The sequence below is a fragment of the Elaeis guineensis genome, chromosome 10, assembly GCF_000442705.2.
Source record: "Elaeis guineensis isolate ETL-2024a chromosome 10, EG11, whole genome shotgun sequence".
Classification (NCBI taxonomy): domain Eukaryota; kingdom Viridiplantae; phylum Streptophyta; class Magnoliopsida; order Arecales; family Arecaceae; genus Elaeis; species Elaeis guineensis.
The window spans coordinates 15,209,929-15,234,310 of NC_026002.2; the positions used below are offsets into that span (position 1 = coordinate 15,209,929).

Genomic DNA, 24,382 nt, shown 5'->3' on the forward strand with positions numbered 1-24,382 from the left:
GTGTTTTGTGACCGAACCGCTCGGTCTTGTCAGGAAGTTGACCCTTCCAGCCAATTTGAAAAGAATCAGTCCCTTAGTGTCTAAATTCTGAGAGCTTCCGCAATGATACAGTCCTCAGCGAATGGCTCTTTCTACTCCACCCATACATAGACCATCCATAATACTGGTTCTTATCCTTGATTTTCATTTAGCATGGATGGTTCAAACCGTTTCAGCTTCTCAACAGTGATTACTGTGTACATCTTCATTAGAAGGCATTCTTTCCAATCTTTTCAGAATTTTGAAAGAAAAGTTAATAAATCATCCCTTCTTCAGGCAGGTGTATCGAAAATTTTTGATCGTCTCTTTGATAATCTACCCACCCGCAACATGACCGTTATTAGGAAAATTTTTGACCGAAGCTCATATGGAACATTATTTACCCTTTACATCCATTTACTAAAACTATTGATTATTACTGTGAGCTCCTTCAATCCAAAGGACTTCTTGCCAAAGATCTCTCTCCATGACTATCAAAGCCAATCATACTTGGATGGATTGTATTTGGGTCACACTATATATAGTCCACAATCTCCCACTGGGTCCGATTCTATGCACGTTGGGAGGTACCTGGAACCAGTATAACCTCATGCCACCCCTAGCGTGCCACTATGGAACCAGATGTCATCCGTTATCATTGACCGGTTGACTGAGGTGGCCCAGCAAGGAGGAGATGGGATCGGAAGACCAGGTCAACCAATTGCCGTCCGAATCTGAGACCAACGAACGACCGGGACTAAATTAGGGAGCGGGCAACCATGGCTAAATATAGCCGAGCAGTCTCCTCTAGTGCCTTAGCAATGCAGCAGGTATTTTGAAGAGAAAGCGGACATGGTCAACTTTGTTGGACACCGATCATATCGAAATGGGGAGTCGATACGTGCCCCGCCCGGTTGGGACGAAGTTGCATGCGTTGTGCAAAGATGCTCCACAGCAAAGTCATCATAATCCACACATGGATGCAGCAATGGATGGCCTCGGTGCCATGCATCGCGCATGTTGTTTGATGACCATCCATTCTGTGATGATTGCTATCCATAGTTAATAATACACTCGCATGCACAAACTAGCCTAAAAATAGTAAGCGGATTCAAATTCCCGAGCTTTGAAGTGGCAGCGGCAGCATCGTCAAAATAGTAAGCGGGTCCAATTTCTCCAAATTCCTCAGGTGTTTCTGTTTCTGGTATTTTATTTACTATATATGGTTGGTGGTTCCCCTTGTTCTCAACATGATCATCTTCCTCAATGCTCCCTCGAAGAAGAAGAAGACATCGAGAAAATTAATTAAGCCAGAGGAAGCAGCTCCCAATATCGATTGTTCACCATGGGCGACAGCATTTGGTATTGCTATTGGCCAGAAGGCATCAAAACCCCACCATCTTGGAAATCAACAACAATACTAACGGATTTCATGTTGCCTGCCTACCTCGTCCAGCTCGTCGTGGTGATCGTCACCATTCAGACGGTGGAGTTCCTTCTCAAGCCCTTACACCAGCCAAGAATTGTTGCTGAAATCCTCGTAAGCCAGCCTTGTAGATCCATCCATCTTATTAACCTTTAAAATCTCCATTTCTTCAAATAAACGAGATTTCATGAGGAAAATCTTAATTGACGTAGATATAAATACATACATACATATATCCAGAGCGGCGTTTTGTTGGGCCCATCGGTTCTGGGATACTTCTTTCCGAATGTACACCGCCTGCCCCCGGAGCAAAACTACTTCATTTTGAGCACCGTGGGGAACTTCGCGCTTCTCTTCTACGTCTTCATGGTGGGCCTGGAGTTGGACGTGAACGCGCTGCGGGAGCTGAGGAAGAAGGCGCTGACCCTCGCCGTCGCCGGCATGGCCCTCCCGTTCGTCGTCAGCTCCGCCGCCACCTACCTCCTCGACCTCCACTCTCTCCTCTCCAGAAAGACGGTCAAGCCGGTCGTCTTTTACATCTTCTTCGGCATCACCGTCTCCATCAGCGGCTTCCCCGTCCTCGCCCGCATGATCACCGAGCTCAAGCTCCTCAACTCCAGCGTCGGCCCCGTCGCCATGGCCTCCTCCATCATCAGCAGCATGCTTTCCTTCATGCTGCTCGCCATCTGCCTGGCCTTCGGTGTGCGCCTGGATCAGGAGGCCTCGTTGGAGGCGGCGGTGTGGGCGATTCTCTCCAGCGCCGGCTTCCTCATCGGTTGCTTCTTCGTGGTCCGGCCGGCGGTCCGGTGGATGTTGGGGCGGAGGGCGGAGGGGGACGAGCGGGGGTCCGAGATGGAGATGGGCGTCCTCCTGGCGGGCGCGGCTGCCGCGGGGTTCATCGCGGACGTGATCGGGATGAATTGGGTGTTCGGGGCCTTCGCGTACGGGCTCGCGATACCCAACGGCCCGCTCGCCACCGCGTTGATCCAGCGGTTGGAGCTCTTCATGGTGCACTTGATGATGCCCCTCTTCTTCTTCTGCAGCGGCTTGGTCGCCAACCTCCAAACCATCCTATCCCCCCCCGGCGCCATCCGCCTCGTCGCCGTCTTCGCGGTCACCGTCCTGGTCAAGGTGCTCGGCACCGTCCTCGCCGCCTACCGCTACTCCATCCCCCTCCACGAGAGCCTCACGCTTGGCTTCCTCGCCATCGCCAAGGGCCCCCTCCACTTGATCATCCTCAAAGTCGGAAAGGACGCCAAAGTATATATACATACATACATACATATTAATCCCTAATTAATTAATTGCCTATTGTGGATGGATGGATTAATTAATTAACTAATTATATATATGTATCCTCCAGATCGTTCTTAATGATTTCTTCACGGTGATGACCGTAGCTTCGGCACTCGCTACGGCGGTGGTGGCGCCGCTGGTGACGTGGACGTACAAGCCGACGCGGCCGCTGATCGGGCACAGGCGGCGGCAGCTCGAGCGGTCGAGGCCGGACGCGGAGCTCCGGATGGTGGCCTGCGTCCACAGCACCCGCCACGTCCACAGCATCACCAGGCTGCTGGACTTCTCCAACCCCACCAAGCGTTCCCCCATCTTCGTTTGTGCCCTCCACCTCGTCGAGCTCACCGGCCGCGCCTCCGCCATGCTCATCATGCACCACGGCGCCGGCGCCGACCAAAACCGGGGCGACAAGGCCCACCCCCACGGGCAAGCACAGTCCGAGAGCATCATCGCCGCCTTCCATAGCTACGAGCAGCACGCCGCCGGCGTCTCCATCCAGACCCTCACCGCCTTTTCCTCCCCCAACACCATGCACGAGGACGTGTGCTCCCTCGCCGAGGAGCGCCGAGCCTCCCTCATCGTCCTCCCCTTCCACAAGCACCCGACGGCCGACGGCCAGCTCGTCGAAGGCAGCCCCAACGTCCGCACCGTCAACCAGAACATCCTCTCCGACCCCCCCTGCTCCGTCGCCCTCTTCGTCGACCGCTCCCCCGGCGGCGCCAGGCGGTTCTGTGCGCACCACAGCGTCGCCGCCTTCTTCTTCAGCGGGCCCGACGACCGCGAGGCCCTCGCCTACGCTGCCAGGATGGCGGAGCATCCGGCCGTCAACCTCACCGTGGTGCGTTTCGTGGAGGGCGCCACCTCCCTTTCGACCACCCCGCTGCATGACTCGTCCGAAGAGGAGACGCTCGAGAGGGACGCGCAAAGGATGAGGGACGACGAGATGTTGAACGAGTTCCGCCTCCGCTTCGTCAGCAACGAGACGGTGCTGTACACGGAGAAGGTGGTGAGCAACAGCGAGGACACGGTGGCGGTGGTCCGGTCGATGGAGGCCGTCTACGACCTCTATGTGGTGGGGAGGGGGCGACGGGTGGCGTCGCCGCTCACTGCAGGGCTGGAGGAGTGGACCGAGTGCCCGGAGCTGGGCCCGATCGGGGACCTGCTGATCTCGCCGGACTTCAGGGCGTTGGTGTCGGTGCTGGTGGTGCAGCAGCATGCCGGGAATGGAACCGCTACCGACCGTGCTGAGCCACCGCAGCCGGTGTTTCAAAATTTTCAGTAGCACATGCATTAGAGATTTGTTGTCGAGACCCAACCTAATTAGGATCCTATTTTAGTTGATCATTTGTTCAATAATTTTAGAAATCTATTTATTCCTAATGCTATTCTATTTAATTATTTTTTTCACATGGGAGTCAAACTATTTAAAACGATGAGAGATTATTTTTATATCCGAAGCGTCTTTTGTGAAGCGTCTTTGTCAGAATAGTCAAATTCTTTATTTTATTTTATTTTTTTTAATAAACTTATTTTTTTCTATAATTATTTCCTTCTTATACTTTTTTGTAAATATTTTCATTGTGTTTGGTGCCTTAGATCGGTACGAACAATCCATTCCAAATAGTATGCAATATAGATATTTGATTTGCCGAATCGGATTCGATTACTTCTCTACGTTACAACTGTATTGCTCGATTTTGAGCGTAAAAATCTGAAAAATACTGCAACTCGAGGCATCATTGTCATCAATGGAAATTCTAAGGATTTTGATTTTAAATATTTTTTCCCTCTTCTCAAGCGGACCAGCACCATCTACGTAATACAGATACATAGGCCACATATTATTTATTTGTACAGTGAAGGGCAATGGTATCCCAAGGCATCCAAAATTGCGTCTAGGACAAAATAAATCAAATGGTTCAAATATGTAAAACAAATTTCTGATTTAGAAGTGTATAAACTAATTAATGACTATGACTGCAACTACCAGTGTACAAGTAAGTTTGGGCATGGATTAAGATTTTAGGCCCCGATATGTTGCACTCGCTCGCTCTTGCATGTAACGGATCAAAAAAAATTCCAATATGCAATTTCATTCATAATTAGGCCTGTTTATTCCAAAGAAACGCGTGCGTAATAGAAAGTGAAGCAGAGGCTTGGTCACAGGGAACAACAGTTTGTGATGCTCTTGGAGTTACAAATTAAGCGGTACCCTATAGAAGTCAGGCAGCCTTTGAAATTTAGCAGAGGTATTGATTGACTCATGGATGTGTACCATAAGATCAATAGAACGAGCAACATTCAAAGCCTTGGAGGAGCTAACACGAACGATATCACGACACACAACGAAGGTAAGCTTTATCAACTTAAATATAGAAAGGCATGGAAGATTGCCATCATTTGGTTTCCAAAGTGCCTCCCATCATTTGTCTCTCCAATTTACCCACATTTTCAGATCAGTTCTTATCATGAAGACATCCTTTCCAAGATGAATATTAAAACCTAAACCACCTTTTGTTTCCAGGAAATAGGTGGTGTGCTACGGCAACCACCACCAGCCTCAAAAGAAGTTGCTGCAAAACCTTCCCGTGGCAAAATGAAGGAGGTACCTTTCAAGCATCTCGTCCGTCCATCCCCCATGGCTGGTAATAATGTCACTTTTGATTATTGCTGTCATAAAAACAAGTACTCGAAAATAGTATCAAGTAATTTTTTATGGTCATCATCTCTGACTTAGATTTGTCTTCCATTTTACTGATTGACGGGATGAGCACAACTCATGTCCAGTATGTAGACATGAACTGAGGACAGATGACCATGCATATGAGAGCTGGAGAGAGAGAGAGAGAGAGTTGGAAAGAAGGGTGCTGCAAATGCTGTCCGCAGAGGCAAATACATGTATGTATGATAATCTTTGATGAAAACAATGTGAGTTTTAGTCTGTAAACATTATGGATACCTATTCTGATGAAACATGTTTGAAGATTTGCAACAACAGAGCAGATCAACAACCCAGCTTAGGCTAATTCGAAACTATCACGAAAAATGATTTAGCACATGCATGGTTGCAAAATTGTGGTAACTGTGGTTGAGCCACTTTAAGGTCAGATGTAAGGAACCATAATGTTAATGAAATCTTGATCCAGATTCCAGAAGTAACAAGTTATAGCAAATCCTCATTCATGAGTTCAAGAATCGCACTCGTCACCCGTGTTACTAAATTGCAGCAGATATGAGTGCAGGGTTTGATAAGGGTTAGCTGCCAAGCTTTGTATACATGAGCTTCACTAAATCTGACTGGTGAACAATTTTATACGGGCAACAGAAGTTAGAGTATTGTGCAACCAGATAAGAAGATGCTAATGTTTTGGCAAATCAAAATGATGGACAGAGCCTGTAAATAAACAGAGGTCTCAAAATATACTCTGACAGACTGATCATGTTGACAAAATTCAGAATCCAGTGATAACATTCAGAATCCAGGGTCCAACATGGATAAATTGAAGCTAGATCAACAATCCATCAGAACCAACCTCTCCCTCCACGGCGATCCGCATCCATAGCAGGACTCAAATCCACACCTGAAAAGCAGCAACCAGAATAAGCACAACACATGTACATAAACATGGAGCAAGCTACAAAATCAACATTTATAAGATCAAAATATCTCTCTTTCAATATGTGTTCATATTCTGCTGTACTTAATTTTATTTCGAAAGTCATCATTGCACTTACATCTTCAATTCATCATGCTCCAAATAAAGCATTAGCACTCCATTCTAAATTATTGAGTAGCTATGGAAAGAGAGGAGGTGACTTGTTAAAAGTGTTGCACCTTTGTTACAACCATCTTATACCATATCAGTCAAAGGTACCATACTAGATGGGGAAAGAAACAAGAAAGACTAAAAGATAACAAAAAACAACCCTCTGTCTTCTCCACAGGGAACTTGCACCTCGGGCACTTCTGCCATTTTTTCTTCTTGGCCATCTCCAACAGCATGAGATCCTCCATCCCCCTCTCATTGGCTCCCAGGCTCTGATACTCCTTGCAGCTCAAACCCGAATGCCTGCCACCTTACACTGAGAACAAAATAGTCGTCGGCAATTTGGGCACTCGGACTGTACCACTCTCTCCTCCCCATCATCCACCAAGAGTGCTGAGCAATCCTTGAAAGGGCAATAAAATTTCTTACACTCCAGCACCATGGACTCACAAAGAGCGTTCTCCCACCTCTCGAACTCCTCGGCCGGGACCATCTCCCTACAAAATTCCGGCTCCAACACCCCTTGGCAGTTGATCTCAGGACACTTCACTGTCGATATCTTCTCCTGAATCTTTGCAGCCAGGTATCGGGCCAGGCAGTCCCGACAAAAGACATGGGAGCAGTCGTTGATCTGGAACATTTCCGTTGTCTGAGATGCTTCCATGCAAATCTTACAAAAGATTTCGGTAGGCTTTAGAAGATTCGCCTCTCAAATGGAGTCGTTTTGCCGACACTTCTTGGAGCTGAAGTTCTTCAGCACGCTTGTCGTCGGAGATTGGGAAGAGCTGCTCTTCTTCAAGGGAGAGTGCTGAGAAGTAGACATCATCTACTTGGTGAATGAACTGCGTGCAGGATGGCTCTCCCATTTTTCTTCCTCTCTGGACATGGAAAGAATGGTGAGTATATTTATTTAGAGTAAGTGTGGGACGGAAGGAATCTGGAACGTTTATACGGTTGGTAGAAGGCATTAAATTTCCATACTGGTGATCATTTTTTTTCCATGTAAATTAAACTGTGATTTAATTTGGAGTTATGTTTTCTAGAACTTGGAATGTTGTTGGGATCCACATGCAGGGTGTGAGGTCATTAATTTGGTTCTTCTCTTTCTTTGGAACAGCGATCTAAGCATTGGGAAGAGGATGGATATTTAACGCCGTTCTAAGAACGACTCTTCGGTGGAAGAGAAATTAAGTTTGGAGATAGTTTATGGGAAAGTTTGAATGATTTCGATATACTTTTGCATGCTGTCAATATCTATGCGTGCGCGCGTGCGTGCAATCCTACGGCTGAAATCCCCATGTTCCCTAACGCTGGCATGTTATAAGATCCCTTGCAAGGGGATTACCATTAACTAGCCTAATGTAAGCTAAATGATGTTGCCCTCAAAGATCCTGCCAACCAGTCTAGCCAGACTCAAAACTAATTTGCAACAAAGATCCAAACAGACACAAAATGAACAAAATTTCGCTTCAAATATAATGTGCACCCAAGTATGATGCCAATGCTTACAATGATAACATCAGAACTGAAATACTTTTCATAGATTCTAGATAATCAATTCCAGGCAGTCAGCAAATCAAAATTCCTATTGTTTCTTACAAATAAACAATCCACCCCTTTCCACGACTGTTAAGTTAATTAAGCATCACTGCCGTCAAAAATAGTGATATCAACTCCAAAGAATCCCTTCAATACCAGAATGTATTTCACATGGCTGAAGGTGTTGTCAAGTACACGACTCACTGTAAACAAAAGGGTGAATCCACACATAACTACAGCTTGCTTTTTCTTGAAGCTGCACCCCAAGTATGCACAGACATAAAAAGATTTATACAGATTGGAGACTTACGTCTCAGCGGCGAAACCTTGTGGTGGAGTACTCCTCAATTATTGATTTAGTCAGTGAGGGTCTCAGCGAATTTCTAGCAGTCTGAAAATGACGATTATATACAGAAGCAGCTGATAAATCTTCCCTAAGAGCTACCATGCCTGCCTCTCTGCATAGGCCTTCTAGATCTGCACCGGTAAATAGATCAGTACATTGCGCGATCTGTCTAAGATCAACATCTTCCCCCAACTTCATCTGCCTTGTATGAATTTTCAGTATCTCATAACGGCCTTCTACGTCTGGGGGAGGTACATACAACACCTGATGCATAAGAACATTTTAAGTGCCCAACAAAGTGATTACAGCTTCTCTGACTAAAGGTACAAGCAATAAACTTCAAAAAGAATCACAATCAGAGTAAGATAACTAAATTTAAAGCTAGCAGGATCAAGACCTGGAATTAAACATGTAATCAGTCTTTTAAATTTAAATGCATGCATAGAAACAAAGATAGATCACTGCAAATGAAATCTTACATCTTCTCATCTGGTACTTAACTGTGGTTCCATGCAATGAAGCAAAAAGTTTGACGAGTCAGCCATTAATCTTATCCCCTCTTTTTCTTCCTTTTTTTTTTTTTTTTGTGTTAGGAGGGGACAACAGGCTGCTGGACATACAACCTGTAAAAATGAATTTCTAGGATATGTTTCATGCCATTATCCAAGATCTAGCATATATCCAAATAAAAATAGCTTTGAAAGCATGTCATACAATCTTCCCTTTTGTCTATTTGGTATTCACCCTAGTATAAATCCAAGATACATCTTCACTCTGCCCACTCCAATATAGATTGAAGGCACTGGAAACAAATTTTTGCAGATCTATGTATTGTTAATTTTATGTACATTCTCAGTTCCTCCCATATTGCATTTTTTTTTTCCAGAACAAATTTCTAAACAATTTTCCTCTAGAAATTCTTTTAATAAAATGCCATCACATTTTTGACGAGTCCATCTCATTAAGCAACACTACATCATCAGCAAACCTACAAGAAAATTGATGCATACTGTAAATAGCATTCTTCTTTTGCCTTTGATATCAGACCCATCCCTTAACATCTAGTGATTAGATTGATTGACATGTTAATATGTGAAAATTTGAAGTTTAATCATAAGTTTAGGTATCAAAGACAGAATGCTTGTGACAACTAAAGTTACATGCTATATGATGCCTGTGACAACTAAAGTTACATGCTATATGCAAAGAAAGTAAAGGGGAGTAATATGAGCATTTGTCCCCAGTGAAAGGATTAAGAAAGACTCCGAGATGAACAAGTTTAAAATTCTTACATCAAGGTAGAAGAATGAGGATCAAGAGAAAAATTGAAAAGATCTTCCTAAAGAATAAAAAACAAGAAAAGAAGGGAATAAGGAAAAGGCAAAGCATTCCAATATAATGCACATATTTAGAACCTATAGTAAAGAGAACATTGCTACCTGCACATAAAACCAAAATGTAAAAGTATATCATGAGGGAATCCTTTATTGACAACATAGTTAAATCAAGGACCACCAATAAAAACATATAATCAATACATACCAAATCAAAGCGACCTGGACGCATAAGAGCCGCATCAATTGCATGGGGACGATTCGTGGCAGCCAAAACAATAATTCCCTATAAATGAAAGAAGAATTGTAAACAGACCCAACAATGAGCTATAGAAAGAGGAGACAGCTGCCTTTTTCATGTATACAAGGGCTTTCCAAGAACATGAAATAAGGGCTTACTGTGGCTAGTTCTAAACCATCCATTTCAGTCAATAATGTAGACAGGAGTCTTTCTCCAACAGTGATGTTGCCACTTGAGTTCCCAGCATGGCCACTCCTGAAGAACAGCAACAAGTTTAACAAACAGGCAGGAACAATTTTAAGATGTGCAGTTGCAATTGAATGCCATTAGCATTCATCAAATCACATATTTAATTTGGGGGAAATATTGATAACAGAACCTGCAAATAATTCATGTCATAAAGATTACACATCACCACGAGACTTGGACCTTATCTTTGAAAAGGAAATGGACCAAATGCAGTCCATTCATGAATGCTCATGAACGAGACTAGGGACATTTGGAGATTGTGAGGATGTCTTTTCACATTACTCATGCAATAGAAGGTGGAAGGCACCTCAGATTATTAAAATTGAATTGTAAAGAATAGTATTTGCATCAAACAAAGTTTTAGTTAATTAGCCACAGGATTATTTAATCTAGAATGGTTGGTGGAAATTTCAGACCATGTATTCAGTAATTTTAGGAATCATAGATACATGTTGACATGATAATAATAAGGATGTTTAGGAAACTTCCCGTACATATTTCAAGTGAAATAAGACATTATTGTGTTTACTCCCTCTTATAAATTTGAATAGAGTTCACAGCACTAGCGTCATTAATGGAGTCTTTGAGGTATTGATGTGCTTAAATAACTTTGAATGCTTACCGTTTTGGAGCAATTGCATCTGCCTCATCAAAAAATATAACACTTGGTGCTGCAAGACGTGCCTTTTGAAATGTTCTTCGTAACAAGGCCTCTCCTTCACCAACATACTTTGAATACAGTTCTGCACCACTGAATAATTTTACAAGATATCAAAAGACTTCATTGCAACTGCCCAGAGAAAAATCTAATGAAAACCAAAAGCATGAAGATAGAACCATCAACCATAACAAAAACTTGATTTCAAGATATTTTCCCCAAAATTAGCAGAATAAAACATAGCCCTACTTTATTCAAGGACCACATCTCTAACAAGAAGATGATTTCTAACTTAACAGAAAATCAAAAAGCTAAGGATGTAAATATAATTGACATAACTAATACATGCTTATTATCTGTTTACTTTATGCCAGCCAAACATTCAACTGAATCCTCTGAAACATAATAATTAGATTGCTTGAATTAGTGTGTGCTACCAGCAGACAAGAAAAGTTTTTCTGACGCAACTCAAAGACATGTCTTGAGTACAGAGATAACAGGTTGTTCATGTTTCTTGCAGTCACTTGGATTCTGCATTACTAACCAACTTTCTTTATTGATTCTTCGGGACTCCAATACCAAAAGAACCAAAATTACCGGTCAGCTAACATCCAATGCATATATCAGTAGCACTTAGAAACAAAAATAGTAACAATTAGGATATGACTTCAGGAAGATGTGGATTTCAATTTAGAAAATATGTCACATTGAAGAAATGTGGAAGGGTGCAAAGTTACATGTGCAATCACTCAAGTTCAATGATATATAAAGAACTACATGACTATCAAATCCATGACATAAAACAAAGAATGGCAACTCATGAGCCTCATCTCCCAGATCTTCAAACTTCCTGCAAGGATCATCAACCATCGAACCTATATTTCTCTCACAGGTAGCTGTATCATTGGGTTAAAAAACAGTAGATCCTGTACATTTCATGTTTTGATGTGATATCATCATCCTTGCAACATACTCCATTGCATACATGGGTTTTTCTTCTTCTGGAATATATCATAGTAGTAATGCTGACATAGGAATCATCTTCCACCATAGTACCGATTCAGAATAATCTGATCATAAGGATCATATTTGCACTTGAGGTAACACTTGGCAGATGCCAGTTGTGTGGGAAAGGAACAAAACTGGCCAAGATGGGGATATTTCTAAGGAGGAATGACTGGTGCTTCTACAGGGACATATTCAAACATAGAATGAAAGAAACGATGCATCCTTAAGCTAAGAATGTGCAGAATAGTTGATGACTTTCAGTTTTATCAATTGGATTGGACTTCCCTAATGTAGGTATGCAGCAGATGGTCATCAGTTTTCCTAGTCACTAGTGTCAGCAGCATGTTCATCCAACAAATGGATCATGAAGTCCACACAAATGCATAATTAACCTCAGTCAAACACTGTATCAATGTACAGATGCATGTAGCCCCCTACCGTGTTCTTGGACAGTGGGGACTGTTCATCATCTATTTGCTATAGGACACCAGGATACAGCATAAATACAACTCATTATATGCAAGCTTCCTGTCTGTCCCCTTTTCTGAATTAAAGTGGCAGTCATATGCTTGACCTTTATTGGCATCACAACTCTATTGTGTTTGATATGTATGAGCAAAAATATGATTTACCAAAGGACTTGGACCAACATAAACATGAAGTGAAAAGCCAAATGATCCAGGAATGAAAATTCTCCACCGGACATTTACCAATCATGCATAAAGTTTTTGTTGTTTTCTCAAAGAAAAAGCTACATTATCATGGACCCCTTGAGTCACCATATAAACATTCAATAGCCCTGTACAATCTCCTAGTATAATAGATATGTATGTACAGGCTTTACAATAAGTTGGAACAAAATTCTTTTAAGATAGTTGAACCCATAGGCTAGTAACAATGATTCACCAACCCTCATTTCCTCAACCTCAAAGGGCCAAGAAGTTGGTAGAACCACTGAGGAACTTAAAACAGGCCCTTGAACTCAGCCAACTTGAAAATTAACCCAAAAACATGTTTCCTGACCACATAGTTCACCTCATCCAAGCCCACATAAAAAACCCAGCCCAAGAGAACAAAGAGCACCATCTTCCATTGGGATATCAACAACCTACAGACTTTGTCGGAAGAGGCACATCACGCTGCCACACCATTTCCAGCATGGCCAATAATCTCCATCAGGTCAGAACAACCTAACAAGAAACTCGTCCAAAAGCAAGCCCCAGAATTCTAGTATACAAGTACTCAGAACACTTTAGCACCAATCTTGTTGTAGATTTAACTAGGTTGATCAAACTTACAGTTGGTATTATCTGAAATTAATTTTGAATATGCCAATGTACAAAATACTGAAAATAAAATTCAGATAAATCTCCTTCAGGCATCCTTAAACCCTAGCAGATAATTTTCCCTGTGCCTTGTCTAGCATCAAGTAGACTTTTATTGTTCTCCAATGTTTACCGCCACAAAAATGCACAAACTAATTCCACGAAGGAGCAAACTGAACACATGGCCTGATTTTTTTTTTTTTTTTTAAAAAAATCCCCTATTCTTTCTCTTCATCATGACCATGCCTGAGGGCATATAGTAGAAGGGCCATCATAACCGTGACGATTCGTTCGATGATAGAGGAAAAAAATGGAGATGAAAATGAGGATGGTGGTCAAGATGCTTGTTATGCTTCTTTATCAGGACCCGGTGTAGGCTCAAACATTTTGCAACATGTAGTGGAGTCAGGCTTCCATATATTCAAAAGGTAGTTTGCAAGTTGATCTTGGGCAATTCAACATCTTTTCCATTTTTCCCATAGGGGAATCAGTTCACTGAATTTTACACTGTCAGAGTTCATATAGGTTACCGTCAAAGAGTCTTAAAGTCCAATTCCAGATATCAGTATAAGATTATATCAAGTTTCAACTGCATGCATGAAAAGTTTGATGATCTTCAAAAAGATTATTAATGCCTTTAATTTGCCTCTTGTTACCACATATTTGATAATAACAGATGATTTCACTGATTGAAGGGGGAGGGGGTTGGGGCGCGGTCCGGTAAGTGGGTGGTGCATTTATTTAAGCAATATCTCCAGTTCCCACCTACCTCCAGTTCCCACCTACACTGATTTTAAGGTTTTCCTTCGCCTTACTTGTAAGAAGAAACTACCGAGGTATGAAATAAGAGCATTACTTTAAGCGTCCAATCCACTCACTAATTACTGTAATCCCTAGTCTCTTGCAAGGGTTTAAATCTTGATACCAAGCCCTGTCTCATTTGTTTCTGGGACACAGTGGTACCAGGATAAGACGGTAGGGTCAGGACAGACTGAAACAGCAAGTCACAACAAAATAAAAAGGAAAAACTGAAAAATTACATCCCTGTCTGTCCCAGTCATCTCGATGCATCTCAAGTGTTAGGATGAAACAAGAACAGTCAGGACAGACCGCTTCATAAGACCGGTGCCCCACAGGTGTCCCAAGTGTGAGGTCCCAGCTTCCTATCAGAACCATATGGTACTGTCTTGTTCCAGCAGGACCTAAATCCTTGGTCTCTTGTGACTAGAATTTCAACAAAATCAAATTAATAGAGGAAGTACAAAGACAACTCTACCCATATACAAAGCAATCAGATGCAAATACATACAGCCAACTTGGAATTCATATGAAACCTGCAAGGTATGATATAATTATAGTTAAGACAGCTTGGATGTATTCGTATATGGACAGATGGCAGGTTCTAAAGCGAGACTAATTACCATTAATTGTATGTGCATGTTATTTTGTGTACATCTATAATGAAAAACCATGTCTGAACTGAGAATGAGGGGATATAATTATAAAATCAAATCCAGTGATCATCTTTTCTGTGATATAATTCATAGTCTTCTATAGCAGCAGTAAGAGAGAAATCTTAAGGACCAAGAAGCAATGAAGACCATGTAAATGCATATCAGAAGTAGAAAATGGGAAAATCTAAAATGCAGCTCTAAAAGTGAGAATATTATCATCCAATCAATACGTTAGCTACATAGCTCTTCAAAACTTTGACAGAGATAATCTTCTGTACTTTATTCCCTTTCTACTTCATCATTACTGAGTTCACAACGGAATATAATTGAACAGAATCATTGCATCTGTTGTCTTTTAGTTTGATCTTCAGAAAGCAAGAACTATTTCTCTATACAGTTGAGAAATAACCTCAAGGAAAAGAAAGAAGCTTGGGCAGCATTAGCTGCAGCTTTAGCAAGGGTAGTCTTTGAGCACCCTGGTGGCCCATGTAAAAGAACACCTCGTACTGGTGATATTCCTAGTCTTGCAAATGCATCAGCATGCTTAATTGGCCACTCAACAGCCTGCTGGAGCTTTTTCTGTTAGAGATGTTACAACTGAGTTAGAGAAGAGGGGTTAAAGAGAATGTGTGGATATTCAAAACAAAAGCACAATCTGACCTTTAAATCTTTTAATCCTCCAATATCATCCCATGATACCTTCGAAACTTCTTTAGTGACACCTCTTGTCATACTTGGACCAACCTCAACTCTTGCACATTCCCAATCTTCCATCCTTAAAACAAGTGAGTCACCATCTCCAGCACAACTTAACATCCTACGATGAGCAAACCTAGCAGCCTCCCGACATAAAGCTTCTAAATCAGCACCCACATATCCATTGCAGGATGCAGCGATAGCTTGTAGATCAACATTTCCATCCAAATGAAGGTTCTTCGTGTGGAGCTAAACCAAAGTAAGAAGGCCATAATTTTCATTAAAATGGACATGGAGATATCCATTAAAATGGGCATCATTTACTGCCCAATAGGAAGCAAAATAACCTCCTCTTTTATGTGTATAATTCAATTACCAAGCTTTCTATTTATTAATTAACTTAAAGTAACATTGACATCTATCATGATATTAATCACAGAATAAAGTATGCATGAAAGAAGAACCTAAAACCTCAAGAATTTGCAAGCGTTCATCCATGGTAGGAACTGTAACTTCAATTTCAGAATCAAAACGCCCTGGCCTTCGTAATGCTGGATCAATCCCATCCACCCTTATAAGACATAAACAAGCAACAACTCTCTCTTAATAGAGAACTTCAGGATATGAATATAAGCAATTGGCTTGCAAAAAAATGCTAGATGGGTGCAGCTTCTAGAAAGCTGAACCTAATTATGAAAATTATTAGTGTGATAAATGGTTTCATCGTATATCTCGTTATGTCTAACCTATTAGTCGATGCCACCACAACAATGCGTGGGAGATTCCTTGCTGAAGTATTGATTCCATCCATCAAGGTTAGAAGCTGACCAACTATGCGAGATTCCTGTTCTCTCCTGGGTAATAGATAATTTTTAGAAGCCATGGCAAAAATATCAAATCTACAATGTTATAACAATTTCCAAATTTTACCTGGTGTCACGGTGGGGGCAAATGGCATCAATTTCATCAACAAAAATAACAGAAGGCTTCCCTGATGCTGCATGGGAATATGCTTGAGAAAATGCTTCCCTCAGATATTTCTCACTTTCTCCAGCATGTGCTCTATGAACAGAATATGGACTGAAGAACATAGACAAACATATATAAAAATAAATCTCATCAAGAAGTATAAGTGAAAACGTACAATAAAAGAAAAATAAGAAATAAAAGGTTCATAGAATCATCATTAACATCATAATTAGGCAAAATAAATGGCATCTCTCCAGATTCAGTACTTGATCATAGTTAGATGAGCATCACTCTCTCGAACAACAGCTTGAACCAGGCTAGTCTGACACACAACCAACAAAGAAATATTTGAAAAACATATTTCAGTGAGACTACATCATTTCTAACTAATAAGAATAAAAGAATTTCAGAAAACCAAAAAATAGATTTTATGAGCATCCATATGCGACACATAACAAATGTGCGGCATTCTCGAGCGAAATCATTCAGGCTCTCAGTCTGAACACAAACAATCAAGGATTAACAGCAAGATGGAATTTTTTTCTCTTCAATGTTTCACTAACGTACTCATGTTTAACTTCCCCCCACAGAATTGCATAACTATTAAACAGCATATATATAAATCAGCTAGTATAGCTCAAAATGATGCTTATGATCTAACTCAGGAACCAATGGTGTTCATAAAAATGATACCTTTCCGGTGCCTGGAGGCCCGAAAAGAAGCAATCCTTTGGGCCACTGTTGAAGAAGACCACCAAACAGAGGGGAAACCATCCAATAAATTAGAATCGGGATATCTTCCGTAAATTAGCCGCCAAGGAAAAAAAATATTGTTAAATTAACATAACTAAGCTTTACCTTGAGGCCGAGCTTCCGGGATTCATTGGAGTAGAGGAAAGGGTAGATGATGAGCTCCCTGAGGGCTTCCAGAGCTCTGCTATTGCCTGCGACGACCTCCTCGGCTCTCCATTTTCCCTCTCTTCCGCCGTTGCTTTCCATCCGGATTGAACTCCAGAAATGGATTTAGGTTTTGGACGATCGGAAAGTGCAGAAGGCACGAAAGAAAAGGAAGAGAGAAGGGACAATAAGAAAACCCTAAACCCCTGCGACGAGGGAAGGGGCGGGGGCGCAAATGAAGCGGTTCGGAAAGGGAAGTTTGAACCAAGACGGCCCCGAGCTACACTGCGAACCCGGTCCGTTGATGAGCCCTATCTGAACCACATCCCAAGCCGACCCTGATCCATTCTTTTGTGGATAAAAAAATTTATTTAAAAATTTATATTTTTAAAAATAAATATTTTTTAAAAAATATTTAGATAAAAAAATAATTTATTTATATTTTTTTACACATGAAAAAATAATTTTGAAATTTATTATCTATGTTCTTTTATATTATTATTTTTCTGAATAAGTTGTTAAAAAATTTATTCATATTTTTCATAATATCCTTTATATATTTTAGGTTTGGAGAAAATAGACATCTCATTTATTGGGTATTAAATGATGAAGGTATAGAAAATGAAGATGGGATATCTTAGGAATAAAATTAACTATCTAATTTATTGGCTAATGAAAAAAATGATTGAGCCACCTCCTAAATGAATAAGATTTTTCTCTATTTCATAAATAAATATATTTATGAAAAATAATTTATCTATCTTGAAAAGTATAAGAACATAGGTAAGTTGATCAATAGAAAAATTGATCAATTTTTTCATGATATTTATCCACCTAAGAACGGATGGAAACTTCGATTCCTCTTCGCCCGTGCTACCTTTTCCTCCCCCTTCCCCTGCCCCGCCCTCCCCCTCTTCCATTTCCTCCCCCTCTCCAACCACCCCTTATGTTCTCACCCTCCTCCACCTCCGCCTCTCTCTCCTCCCTGTCGATAGCCTCCCTCTAACCTAATCGAAACTTAAGAAACTCCTCCGATCTCTCTCAAGTGAAGGTCTTATCTTTTTATTTTTTCTATCTTTCCTTTGTTTTCATTGAATTTTTTTATGTTTCGCTCCAGTTTTTTCTCTATTTTTTTCCATCCTCAGGAGGTGAGAAGCTTGGAGCATCCCAATAAGGAAGCTTGGACGATGGCTGGGGTTTTGTAATGGGTACTTATATGATAGCTTGAATAGTATAAATATATCATCAATCAATTTGAAAGTTATGATTTGTTGGTCAAGATAATTAAAGATTCAAAATTCAAATTCTCTTATCATATAATATATTAAGAGATAAATTTTAAATTCATCTCAAATCCAAATGGATTTTAACTTTAAATCTCAATGATACATAAAAATATGTTAGCTTTTTCTTAATATAAATTATTTTATAATTATAATAATTAATATGATATTTTGATAATGATGAATTGATTAATTTGATTAAAGAAGAGATGAAAAAGAAAGAAAGAGGAAGAAGAGGGGGGAAGAAATCCAAATTTATTATCCAAACATAGGATAAGATTACCTACATAAGATTTTTATCGTAATATGATTTTATGTATAATCCTATATCCCATCATAAATTTTATCCTAAGATTATAAATTATAAACACCCAAACAGAAACTCGGGCATCTATAAAGATGCTAGCAAGCAAGCACTTTTTATCCCCTATAACAACAAAAGTTAAAAGAACTTAAAGATCTAACCCTAATCAAGGAGAAATTATGCACGATACGTTATGCATTATGTGGCTGTGTACCATATCAATCATCTTATCTTCTTCCTATAGGTCCTATTCATCATGTATTCATCTTGGTGATTGGCTCGTAGGAAGGACCGGTATGATATGATATAATAATAAACTAAAATTTATATGGGAGGAGAGCAAAGTACTTGAGACATGCATTGGTGTATATGTGGCAGGCCTCAAAGAAGATTGGAGGGACGAGACTCTAGATATATTTTTTTCTTTTTTCTTTTCTTTCTCTCAGTCATAAAATGCAAAGTGTAGAAGGTGTAGCTCATTTTTTAAGTTGCATTTGGTACATCGCCAGACAATCTTCGAAGATAATATGGATTACTTTTAAAATAGATTGCTATTATTAAATTATTGATAATATTGATTACCGTATTTGGTACGCGTAGATAATATTATAGTAAAATTACTGAAAATCTGATTGACATATTTGGTATGTTAATTAGATTACCAGTAATGTGAAATAAAATTCTCAAAATATTCTCATAAAATTTTATAAAATTTTAAATTATTGGAGAAGAGTTTGATTTTATTTTCTAAATTTAAATTAAAATTTTTAAAATATACTTGACGAGAGGAGAGGGCGGCAATGACAGAGGTGAGGGAGGAGAGATCGATGCCAGCACAGAAGTGGGGGCTATGGCCGAAGATAATAGGGGCATGGGCGAAGAGGAGGCAGTTAAGGGCGATGAGGGCATAGGAGAGTTCAGAGAAGAAGAGGAGGATGAGAGCCATCGGTGAAGGAGTAGGTTTTATGTGATTTTTTTTCATGGGATGATTTTATCCAAATTTTTTTTGATAATATTGTCAAACAAGTGATAATCTGGATACCCATCTCTTTCCAAGATAATCTGCATTGCTCCTTGGAAGACAATCTAGATTGCCTCCTAAAAAGCATACCAAATACAATAATCTGATGGGTCCACTTTAAATTATCGGTAATCTATCCAAATTGCCGGCTACCAAATATAATCTTAGTTTTATATTACCAGATGTTGAGCGTGATAATGGACAAATAGGATTGTTACATGGATTTTGGACAACAATGATTTTAAATTTAGTTGTTTCTCACAAGAACTCATATGCATTCCAACCCATCAAGCCGATGTAATACATGGGCAATGACCCATCCATATCCTTTTCCCTATTAGCAAGGGGAAGGAAAAAGTTGAGCATGTATGGATAGACCCAACTAAATTAAACCACTCCGAACTTATTACGATGGTCTGATCCTTTTCAATCAAAATAACAATATAATAAATAAAAAAATTTAAATAGTTAAATTTTTTGTGTATATCCAGCAATGAATTTTAATGTTATATCATGAATAAAATTTTCGTCTCCATGCAAAACTCCTATCACTGGTGTCAATGTCATTAACATGGACTCCATTTTTTCTTCTTTCTTTCAATTATTTTAATATGATATATTAATAAACTATATTAAATCATATATTTTGATCGTCAAATTTTTTTCGTATTAAACAATGAATTTTAATGATGGTCAAAATTGATGTCATTTGTATATTAAAACAATGAATTTTAATAATGACCGAATACATTAATTTTGATATCATTAATATTAATCATCATACAATATCACTAATTGGGACAATATTGATATATTTTCTTTATGGTATTGTTGTTTGTATTTTCTTCATGAGCCTTTATGGGGCAAACCATGCAACCTTGGGATCACGAAAGCAAGGTATCCTTTCTTTTATGAGACGAAGAGCCGCCGCGAGACTCATTGTTCCCCACCCCATCCCATATTCTCACACATCTCGCGCGTGCTCCGACATCCATGACACACATCTGCCGCATAATTCTATCCCTCGAATGCGTGCCATTTGGGACTTCTAGCTGTGAGCAGATGGCCAAATGAGTCATATGCTCCTCACTTTCTATCCATGACAGAACCGCATATGAGGGTGGCAATGTATGACCCAAACTAACTCAGAATTGAATTTAATATAAAAAAAATTAGATCATAAATGAGTCAATCCATCTAAATTTATTTATTAAATGGATTGTGTTCAGATTTAGATCCTGAAACCATTTAACTCGTTCTAATCCATTTAATAATTGAATTGGATCATAATCCGACTCATTTAATCTATTTAAAATCTGTTTAATAAATTTTTGGTATATTTTATCCGACCTATTTAACCTATTCAATCAATTTAATCTATTTAATCTAACTTGATATGTTTAATAAATAGATTATATCGATCAGATATGATTATTCATTAAATAAATAAATCAGATTTTTAAATTTTAATTTTTTTAATAAATAGATCTGATTTAGATTATTGAGTTTTTGACCCGGCTAATATACGATCCTATTTGTATCTAATCCGGTTGCCACCCTTAACATGTGCCAACATATGGGACCAAATGTGCTTTCCTATGAAGATGCCACGTTTGTGCCATACCAGCTGTCCAATGTCCCTCCACATGATGCATCCATATATCTACGTCTCCATCATATGTACTTTGGTGCTACACCACCCTGTAAATTTGCTGGAAAATAATGATCACCATGAGGCTCGTTCTTTTTTTCCGATTGAAACCATGAAGCTCGTCCTTACATGAAATGGCACTCTGGATGAAAATTTAGATCTAAATTATCAAAAACCAACATGAAGCTAAGTTTAATGGAAAGTACACTCATGATTTCATCCCGGTTATTAATAATTTAAAGAGAAGTAGAGCTGATCATAGGCCAGACTTAGGCACAGAAAGTGTCAAATTTTAAATAGAGATGGCCCAAAGCCTAAATAAAAATGAACACAGATCTTAGACATGAGCCATGATCAGCTCCAAGGAGGAGATGGCAAGAGAATCATTGCGATTAATCAAATTCAAATTTTTGAGGATGTATCAAATAAGAATCGGACCCAGAGTGAACTCAGTGAAGCAAAGAGGTGTTAAACACTTGGACAAGCTCTGGTTCACACGTAATTTGAGTCTTTAATTTCCTTTTACTTTCATATATGTCACGAGAAGTAAGTCCAGAATTTTGCCCATGAACAATTCCTGGCTGCAATATTGTCTAGATTCTAATAAAATTTAACATGGGAGCACATACGAATTGCTAATTGTGTTCATACAGAGATTGATTTACTCATCCACTAAAAGAGAGGGATGCCATATTTAGACCCATATATTAGTTGCATGATTCGATTAATGGGTCCCGTTCAGTTCCTATTGGATAAGCTATTTATTGAATGGATGATGGTCCATATTATGTGACAAGAAACAGTACAATTACTGCAAGTGACCAGAAAAATATTGATAGATCTTGAAAGTATCTTAAATTCATTGGTTTTTGAGGGTATGAAGTTTTGTATGCAAGAAGCTTTTTTTTTCATGCTTTCTTTCTTTCTTTCTTCATTCTTTTCTCCCTTTGAGCCAAAGTAGTTTTCAAACTCAAAAACTCCTGAAAGAGTTATTCAAAGAAGGTGGTCAGCCTCTTTTATTATATACTTCCAAGATATATCATACATATCATACACTTGCTGAACAAAACGCCTTATTCTCAGATCAAAAGCAAGGAAAAATGAACAAAAACTACATGATATTATGGTTCAAGCTTCTCCATCATAATTAAGGTTGTCTAAGCAACAGCTGAGATCCGCCGCTGGCGATCAGACTCCTTAACCTTGGAGGCGACACGATGATAATGAGGCACCCCAAGCCGATCTCTTGTTGATGCTTCAAACTCTTTTCTTTCATCTATCAAAATTTGCCGGCCTCGGCATTCCTCACTACAAAATCCCTGGTTACCCCTGCAATAACATCACAAATACAATAGGCAAATAGAACCACCAAAAAGATATGAACTTTGCCATATATGTCTTATGGCCAAGTATCATTAAACTTATGGAATAATGATCATTAGTTTTTCTGAAGCAAGATCAAAATATCCTTATTAATACAATTTTAACATGATGGGAAACATGTAAATCCGAAAACAAAATATATTGGATAGTTTTAACATTTAATTAAGATTTTAAAATGAAAAATGAATACATCAAGGAATCCTGAGAGAGATCAAGCAAAAAATTAACATAAGCTACCATGTTCGAAAAATTAATAAAAATCATGAAAAAACTCAAAGCTTTTTCAATATGGAGAATACTAACAATCAGTCGATCTAACTTCATTCGATCATCTAAATCTTAATCCCTGGTGCAAGGTAAACATTGGACCCTTCCCCTCTCCTTCCAAGTAAGCCAGTTCTAGGTAACTACAACACATATCTAGCACATTTATCCCAGATTTTTATCAATTAAAACCTAAAAAGGAGGAAGCAATATTAATCTATGAGGAAGCTACTTCTCTTCTCCAATCATCTAAAGATAGAGGAGATTGGAACTAGGAAAACACCTATACATGTAAACATCCTTCTCAGGGCTTAGTTCCCTCTTGCACAGGAAGCATGCCTTTAGGAAGTCTGACTCCTGAAAATTCTTGGCAATTTGGCGAGCTCTAGCAGTTGGCCTGCATGACCTCAACGTAGACTTGATAACAATATTCTCTCCTTGCCCGGTTTGCTGTATCAGAATCCGGAGACCCACGAGGCTTTCTGCTGCTGGTGTCAACCTCTTGGGCCCTCCATTAATGGTTACTCCAGTCCTAGAAGCCTCACCACCCTCCTCCCATGGATGGAAGATGCTCTTTGTTCTTGGGAGCATCTTGAGGAGAAGAAAGAGAAAGGGAAGGAAGGAGGGTGGGAGGAAAGAAGAGAAAGGCTAGTGGGGGGGATCTTTTTGGCAATGGGATGAGGGGTGTGGGGTGGAAGAAGTAGTGTTGGATATTTAAAACCAGCTGATGTCCACAAAGGATCCATCACTTCTTTCACATGACATAATGTTGGATCTTTGTACGGCTTGGTGTGGCTAAGCTCGGCTAAGCTTAGCTTGATTTGGTTTAATTTTGTGGTTAAGACAACTTCTAATCTAGTTAAGTTAATGGCATTATAATTAACACGTGGCTTTAAGTTAGGCCAGCCCACGTGAAAAAGTACTAACTTAGGGAGAATAATTTAACATTAGGTGGGAGTTTCAGTGCGGGCTAGTTGTATTAATGAGTGGTTGTCGTATCCTTTTGACTGGCTGCAGGTCAGTCTTCCATAACTAAAAACCCCTCTTCTGACAATGTTTGCACAAGCAACTAGAAAAACATCCATAAACAAGTTGTCACTGGTGAAACAAAGACATAATATAATATTTGCTAACGTGAGTTGGTAAGGGACCGTTTCATTAGGCAAATGAATTTACGTAGCTATAGAACAAGAGAAATGGGCGAGGAAATCATTTCACCAGGGGCAATGATAAAATCATATCACAATAGCAAT

At 39.8% G+C, this 24,382-nt stretch overlaps 3 protein-coding genes and 1 pseudogene across 7 annotated transcripts; 1 reads left to right on the forward strand and 3 right to left on the reverse strand.

Moving 5' to 3' along the window:
* Window positions 1-78: 78 nt before the first annotated feature.
* Window positions 79-4,188, forward strand: LOC105053315 (cation/H(+) antiporter 15). The gene is made up of 3 exons (XM_010934415.4): window positions 79-1,558; window positions 1,685-2,704; window positions 2,808-4,188. Exons 1-3 carry the CDS (start codon window positions 1,364-1,366, stop codon window positions 4,020-4,022), a joined length of 2,430 nt encoding a protein of 809 aa, XP_010932717.1. The 5' UTR covers window positions 79-1,363; the 3' UTR covers window positions 4,023-4,188.
* A 1,716-nt stretch (window positions 4,189-5,904) lies between these two features.
* LOC105053314 (E3 ubiquitin-protein ligase RSL1-like) lies at window positions 5,905-7,177 on the reverse strand (annotated as a pseudogene).
* A 71-nt stretch (window positions 7,178-7,248) lies between these two features.
* LOC105053038 (cell division control protein 48 homolog B) lies at window positions 7,249-17,486 on the reverse strand. 4 transcript variants are annotated; one of them, XM_073244533.1, is made up of 13 exons: window positions 17,185-17,456; window positions 17,020-17,064; window positions 16,593-16,648; window positions 16,288-16,437; window positions 16,104-16,211; window positions 15,829-15,928; window positions 15,322-15,606; window positions 15,071-15,240; window positions 10,839-10,967; window positions 10,126-10,222; window positions 9,935-10,012; window positions 8,357-8,656; window positions 7,249-7,385 (listed from the first exon to the last, which is right to left on the reverse strand). In XM_073244533.1, exons 1-12 carry the CDS (start codon window positions 17,323-17,325, stop codon window positions 8,360-8,362), a joined length of 1,656 nt encoding a protein of 551 aa, XP_073100634.1. In that variant the 5' UTR covers window positions 17,326-17,456; the 3' UTR covers window positions 7,249-7,385; window positions 8,357-8,359. The 4 variants fall into 4 exon arrangements, with proteins under 4 accessions (XP_073100634.1, XP_073100633.1, XP_010932340.1 ...); XM_073244532.1 differs by lacking the exon at window positions 7,249-7,385 and adding an exon at window positions 8,022-8,249; XM_010934038.4 differs by lacking the exon at window positions 7,249-7,385 and having other exon boundaries at window positions 8,022-8,656.
* A 4,985-nt stretch (window positions 17,487-22,471) lies between these two features.
* LOC105053036 (FCS-Like Zinc finger 17) lies at window positions 22,472-23,825 on the reverse strand. Of its 2 annotated transcripts, none has more exons than XM_010934037.3 (2): window positions 23,419-23,825; window positions 22,472-22,811 (listed from the first exon to the last, which is right to left on the reverse strand). In XM_010934037.3, exons 1-2 carry the CDS (start codon window positions 23,718-23,720, stop codon window positions 22,640-22,642), a joined length of 474 nt encoding a protein of 157 aa, XP_010932339.2. In that variant the 5' UTR covers window positions 23,721-23,825; the 3' UTR covers window positions 22,472-22,639. The 2 variants fall into 2 exon arrangements, with proteins under 2 accessions (XP_010932339.2, XP_010932338.2); XM_010934036.4 differs by having other exon boundaries at window positions 23,413-23,822.
* Between the last annotated feature and the right edge of the window lie 557 nt (window positions 23,826-24,382).